At 40.7% G+C, this 7,334-nt stretch overlaps 1 protein-coding gene across 1 annotated transcript in view; it reads left to right on the top strand.

The window, feature by feature from the left end:
- Nucleotides 1-7,074, top strand: part of T265_04114 (hypothetical protein) — a gene marked incomplete at both ends in the record, with an annotated part of 62,717 nt that extends 55,643 nt beyond the window's left edge. The window contains one exon of the mRNA XM_009168772.1: nucleotides 6,444-7,074. Within this exon, the coding sequence (XP_009167036.1) occupies nucleotides 6,444-6,542 (99 nt within the window). The remainder of the gene's footprint in view (nucleotides 1-6,443) is intronic.
- Between the last annotated feature and the right edge of the window lie 260 nt (nucleotides 7,075-7,334).

Raw genomic sequence — 7,334 nt, 5'->3', positions numbered from 1 at the left:
TTGTACTTACCATGGTCCAACTCACCTCCCCCCACACATGCACCGTGTGCTGAACACACAACTACAACACCCCCGGAACTGACTAGCTCAAGTCATCCTATTACTGACCTGAACTAATGGTTCTTTGATAGATAGCCAATGTCATCTCACTCGATTCCCTGTCCATTTACACCATACTCTCTCTTAACCTTTGCAATCGACCTGGATCTGGTTATTGCTTATTGAAACCAATCAGGGGCGTGAGTGCGGGGTTTCCACCGCTTCACTCCACCGATTTCATACTGTCTGGTCGATAAACTCATGAAAGTCATCAGAGGAGGTACGATTCGGGAAATAACTTACGAGGCAGAGAAAGAGCTGTCCCATATAGGAAAATTTTTCTCAGGAAAAATGTGATTGTTTTGACCAAATTGGCCAAATTTTATTTGAAAAACGCATCTCAAGTTTAAGCTTCGTTAAAAACGTTTCCACATTTGCAAAGCTGTGTCAAAAGTAGTTTTTGTGCAAGCTTCCAATTTTATTGAAAGGATCCAGATGCCTTTACACTGAAGCAGTTCTGACTGAGTCTGTTCCTTCTGCTAACCATATTTTCAGTGGAGTTCACATTATTTGTCTCATGCCATCTTACCAATGACATTGTGTTCAGTGATACTGCATGGATTACTGGGCCGATCTAATTGTTATATTTCTTCCAAGTTTGATTGGTGATCCTCCCCCAATACCACGATACGACAGCAATCTGAAAAAGCATTCAAATTTCTTAATCCGTGAAATGACGTTTTGATATATCGGTAGAAACTTTGTCGGACCACTGGGACTCCTTGCGAGATCAAACATTTTTTAATAGTTACATTCATTTATATTCCAATGTAAACTAGCCTCCACGTTTAACCTATCTTAGGTGTCTGGTGATTGAACGCCGAGGTCCAAACCTGTACCAAATAATCATCCCACAGCACGGCCATCTCCAAAACTTTATGAGTTTTGATCATTGTAGAACGCGATCATATCTCTTGTCTTCAGCCTTCTAGTGCAGGGCCTAGTTGTTAATGCGATTCACCAAGGGTGAGCACCTTCCACGAAATGGAGTGTCTTAATCTCCGACCTGTCCTTCTGCATACCCGCTGAAGGATCAGCAAGTGTTGTCATCTGACCTACTTATCTTCTTTCTGCACCTCCGTAACTCTAATGTCCCAAAAAAGAGTTTACTCTGACCATCAGGCTAATTGAAGGGCTCAGGGGGATTCATAAATAAAAGGACAAATTACGATGCCATGTCGCTCCGAAGCATGTCCAACCACCCATCATCGCTATGTACCCATCTCCTCGGTTTCAAAAGCAGCAGTGCACTAAAAATACAGGCTCTAATTCTGTAGGTTCACAATCTAGTCGTCGACGCTAGTTGATCCACACGGCAGAAGTTTTTACTAGTTTAGTATGGAATGATCCGCCGACGCAGAGGCATGTTGCATTACCTTTTCGTAGGATGTTCCGCTAGTACCCCTTCTATACTTTCCAAATTTCTCGGGAAAAAAGTTGGCGCTTGATTTCAGTGCATAAATGAAGCAAACAGCATGTGCCAAAACTCGTCATCCCTTCGAAAATTCCACTTTGACCAAATGAGTAGTGCTCAATATTAGTTGTTTCGTCCCTTGCCTGAATTCACTATATTCATATCCCGCAAGTGGTATCCAGGTGGGAAAATAAGAGGCTCCGAAGTTGTGCGTATCAAACGATTTGGACAATAGGGTTGCTCCGGTCAATCTGCGGTGTGCATTATTTGTTTGGAACGTTCTATCATGCAAAATAGTCACTCCAGAGATTCAAATGACAAAAGAGGAAAGGAAACCTGTTTCTGTAGTTGACAAATTACCTCATAAAGGAACGTACGTATGAGAAATCATGGTACTGGGCCAGGCTATAGTGCGAATTTCTTTTTGAATACCTGGTCCATCTTCAAGTGGCGTGAGGCGGTCAACACTCGATCGTAGAAGATTTATTCTGCCCCCTGAAATTTCACGAGATTAATACTCCCAAGCTCCAGACACATCAAGTAATACATACTTATTACCACCGGTATCACAGAGGGAAAATTAGACTGCTTAATAAATATCCAATGAGATTTCATAGAACTGAAATAGAATTGTTAATTTTGTTCCTAACCAATTACATCGTGAATTGCGTAGTTCCTCTCCGGGAAGGAATTTCTTTGACGTTTTAAGCCACTTAGTCGACCATTATTTAACATCTGTTACATTTTGATGAATTCATGACTAACCTAAACTAGATCAGTAACATCGAACACAAAATTGGCGATAAGCAAGTAAACCGCCCTGGTGAGAACCCACATTAATTAAAAGTCATTTACTTTTTCGGCAGATTTTTCCGTGCCCTTACTTGATGCAAGAAGGCTGTTGATTCGTTGGACCTCGTTTTTCCACAAGTGCAGTGAATTCTGATTTAACCCAGAATCTTGACGCTGGAACGAACAGCAATCGAAGATGATTATTTCAATTAAAAAGATTTATGAAGTATCCATAATCATACCCATAATAATAATGATACTAATCACGGCAACAGTCGGAAATGCAGAATCGGCTCAATGTAGTCAGTCCGAAAAACCGGATGGGCTATTTTTGTCTCATGTTTTGCGGTGTGTTGCGGACATTTTGACTAATTTACCACAAAACAAACCAAAAGACAATCCAGCGAGTATGATCAAGACTGCAAGGTGTAACAATCTTGCCAAAAAATTCATAATTCGGTTGAACTTTATCTCGTTTCGTTCTTGTCCCAACTAATTGGAGACAAAATTTACAATAATTTCTCGTGCACCACGTGAGGCGACATTGACATACAAAAGAAATTTCATCAGCTTCACAGATCATCTTTTGTATTTTGGACACACAATTGAATCGAGATTATTCACAAAATGAAGATCTGCAAAATTCCCAAATATTGATAGTTTTATGTTTCAAAGACAACTTTTCATTAGGTGATCATTTGGCCGAACTTGGCCCTCAGATTTCAAAGGCGTTGTTGTCAAAAGAGGCTTCAACATTGCACGCACGGTTGTTATTAATCCACAGAGGAGATGTTGCCAGGTGAGGTGTATATGTGAGGCAAAAGACATCCATTTTAATCTTGACGGGAGACTCACCTGGGACCCAGCTGAACCTCTCGTTTTTAATGTCTTCAAGCACCTGGATGTGCTGCGCCAGGCCGCTTTATGATCTGTTTAGCACTATATTCGAGATATCAAGATAAATTTTATAGACGTGATACACCACTCGTAAGGTTGCTGATTAGCCTTCGACATCATAAACGCAAGATTCAGCTTGGTTCTAGGTGAGTCTCCTTTAAAGACCATGTTGGTATGCAAATGAGTGCATTTTGCTATTTTCGTGGAATTTGGGTTCAAATATTACATAAGGTTGACGAAAAATTGGCGATTGTATCTGCCTGATGAGCTCCAAGAAGGGTGAAACCGGTCGCGGGCAGTTGAAGAGTTTTCGGCAACCCTATGAGTAACGTATCAGGTCCATACATTGCATATGTCAAGTTTATTGGTCACCCCCCATAAGAAAACTATCATCTTAAAAATCAACCGTCACCCGTGACAAGAAGACGTGTATAATCACCAGAAAGTTATAGCTCAAAGCCTAAACACCGGAGCTACGCTGAGTAAAGAAAAAAACTTTAATATAATACGCTGTCAGAATGCCTGTTTGACTGACAGTGACGTGCCTGTGAGTAAACTTCCAAGCTCAGAGAACAGTTAAACAGCCAAAGCTTCGCAAAGAAAGCTGTCGTTGTTCATAAACTACTAAACTAGCGGGAAACTTCTGATCTGCCAGTAGCGAATACACAAATTTTCTGAAGGCACATCTTCTACTACAGTAATCGCGATGACTTTTATTTGGTGCCTTATCGTTGGCTAGAATCACTGACTTCTAATAAGTTGTATTCATGTACAGTGTTGCAGTAATTCATCGATTCTACCGGAAATAGGGGCAAATATTTATTGTCAGGCTGTCAAGAAGTATTCACACTATTGTATTTTGTGGAGAAGCATTGTGAACTGTTTCGCCCTATCAACTGATCTAACCACTATTGATTTTACTTTGGTACGTTCGTTATGTGTTGTGGTTTGCTCTGACTTTGAGATTCCAAAAAGGTGACTTAAGTATGAGTAACAAACCTAGCCAATGACCATGTAAAGCTTGTCTGGATGAGCGGATCTATGGAGTTCATAGCAATGACGATTAGATGAGCAACTATCCTCAGGTTATTCTCAAAAGAAAAGGACAGCTCGGAAGACCGAAACAGCCCACCGTAACGCGTTAATTTGATCAATATTAGTCATCTTGGTCATTCCTGGACTTTCCTTGGCCAGGATTCTGAAAAATTTGAAAAAGTCTTTGTTGTAACGTCACAATTTGTAATGTTGCTTCAACAGAACAAAGCGAATTCGGATGTATAGATTCCCATAAACGACTCCGCAAGACCTTCAGCAAGTGGGATGGCGAACGGGTATTGACTCATGCCACACAAAAACAATTTTCAGGAGACTTGAAGACAAAGAATCACTTCTCCTGGTATACTGAATGCAAGTTTGAGCGTTGATGCTAATGAATCCCAGGTTTCCAAATCCGGTGACCTAATGCCATGTCCCGACCTGTTGATGGAACGGATATTCTTGTAAGCATGGGCAGTTGAAGAGTTTTCGGCAACCCTATGAGTAACGTATCAGGTCCATACATTGCATATGTCAAGTTTATTGGTCACCCCCCATAAGAAAACTATCATCTTAAAAATCAACCGTCACCCGTGACAAGAAGACGTGTATAATCACCAGAAAGTTATAGCTCAAAGCCTAAACACCGGAGCTACGCTGAGTAAAGAAAAAAACTTTAATATAATACGCTGTCAGAATGCCTGTTTGACTGACAGTGACGTGCCTGTGAGTAAACTTCCAAGCTCAGAGAACAGTTAAACAGCCAAAGCTTCGCAAAGAAAGCTGTCGTTGTTCATAAACTACTAAACTAGCGGGAAACTTCTGATCTGCCAGTAGCGAATACACAAATTTTCTGAAGGCACATCTTCTACTACAGTAATCGCGATGACTTTTATTTGGTGCCTTATCGTTGGCTAGAATCACTGACTTCTAATAAGTTGTATTCATGTACAGTGTTGCAGTAATTCATCGATTCTACCGTAAATAGGGGCAAATATTTATTGTCAGGCTGTCAAGAAGTATTCACACTATTGTATTTTGTGGAGAAGCATTGTGAACTGTTTCGCCCTATCAACTGATCTAACCACTATTGATTTTACTTTGGTACGTTCGTTATGTGTTGTGGTTTGCTCTGACTTTGAGATTCCAAAAAGGTGACTTAAGTATGAGTAACAAACCTAGCCAATGACCATGTAAAGCTTGTCTGGATGAGCGGATCTATGGAGTTCATAGCAATGACGATTAGATGAGCAACTATCCTCAGGTTATTCTCAAAAGAAAAGGACAGCTCGGAAGACCGAAACAGCCCACCGTAACGCGTTAATTTGATCAATATTAGTCATCTTGGTCATTCCTGGACTTTCCTTGGCCAGGATTCTGAAAAATTTGAAAAAGTCTTTGTTGTAACGTCACAATTTGTAATGTTGCTTCAACAGAACAAAGCGAATTGGGATGCATAGATTCCCATAAACGACTCCGCAAGACCTTCAGCAAGTGGGATGGCGAACGGGTATTGACTCATGCCACACAAAAACAATTTTCAGGAGACTTGAAGACAAAGAATCACTTCTCCTGGTATACTGAATGCAAGTTTGAGCGTTGATGCTAATGAATCCCAGGTTTCCAAATCCGGTGACCTAATGCCATGTCCCGACCTGTTGATGGAACGGATATTCTTGTAAGCATGGGACCGGAGCCAGAAATCGAAATGATGCGTCTCAAAAACATAAGAGTGTACGCAACTGTACCATCAAACTGATCCATACGTTGCCAATATTTTTGATCCAAAGATAGTCCGAATAACTTCATTGTTTAAAGAGTCGTGTAACGGCAAAAGGAAGTGGTCCAAGTTCATTGACACGTTATTCGCGGCAATCCCTCGGACGAGATAAGTGTCAGTGACGACCAGAACGAATATAAATCCTATGTGCCCAAAGTAGAAGAACTACCCAACCTGTTGTTGCTTATTACTTGAAAGTTGCATGGCCTATTTGAGAACTTCGGATTACAGCCACTCAGAATTTACTCACTTTTGTTCCAAAGTTGCCAAAACTTAACAAAAACTGAGCTTCATGACAGTCAGTACTTTTTTGGCAGCTTTTGAGGCAGCGTATTCTTTGCAAACAAACTACGGTTGATTTCATGTGTCTGCTTTAACACTTTAAAGCCTGACGCTAACCAAATCCCCTTTTCTTATCTATTTTAGCGTGAATATAGCGCGGAAGAGCTGCATCAAGAGATGGTCAACCTCGAAGGTTTGATGAAAGACCTAAATCAAATCACACAACACCAATTCGAATGTTAGTCTGGATTATTGTCTTCATTCGCCCGGATCTTGCAGTCACATAGACAGATCTTCACTCTCAAAATGGCTTTCATCGTGAAACCCGCCCTATCCTTGCACATGTACCCCGTCCTAAAGGAACGAAGCCGCCAAAAAAACTGAATTTGGATCAATCTGCATTTTGCCCCAAGCATTTCAAAGAATGAACTCATTTCATTTAGTGGCTGATTAGCCTCAAAACCGAACTTTTTCCCACTGAACCTGTTCCACACTTTAGAATCTACCCATGGCGCGAAAGCGTATAGGAATTTTCTGGATGGCTCTTACAAATGGATTCGATTCCATCCACGCTTTTCCTAGTCTGTATGACGAACTCCCCGCCTTCCAGTTCACATGGTGCTTTTATTTATAAAAACCGGACAAACATGTTTTAATCTAGCTTCAAAAAACGTGCAACAAAACTGCCAAAATTTCTTAACATACGAAGACACGATAATGAGCCACTTTTGCTAATGTAATATCTGTAAGAAATTTTGAACCATACTTATACGGAAATATCAAAAATTCAGAAAAGTGCCTCTTTTGGATTGAGTTGACCAATCGTCTACCTAGTCTTACGGCGTTTTTATGCTTATGGGTGATTGTCTACGTGTATAGCCGATTGAAAGTGACCAACGGCTGGTCCCAGTTGAATCCTTTCAGATGAAAAAACTGATATCAGTAGATACCGTATATTAAACCTAACACGAACTACAAGACCTTTTAGTATATATTTCCTACGAAGGTCAACAGCATACTCATGAGGTTCTCTCT

Source organism: Opisthorchis viverrini (assembly GCF_000715545.1).
Source record: "Opisthorchis viverrini unplaced genomic scaffold opera_v5_65, whole genome shotgun sequence".
Taxonomy (NCBI): Eukaryota; Metazoa; Platyhelminthes; class Trematoda; order Opisthorchiida; family Opisthorchiidae; genus Opisthorchis; species Opisthorchis viverrini.
Note: the sequence above shows the minus strand (reverse complement) of the source record. Positions and strands in the feature narration are given on the sequence as shown.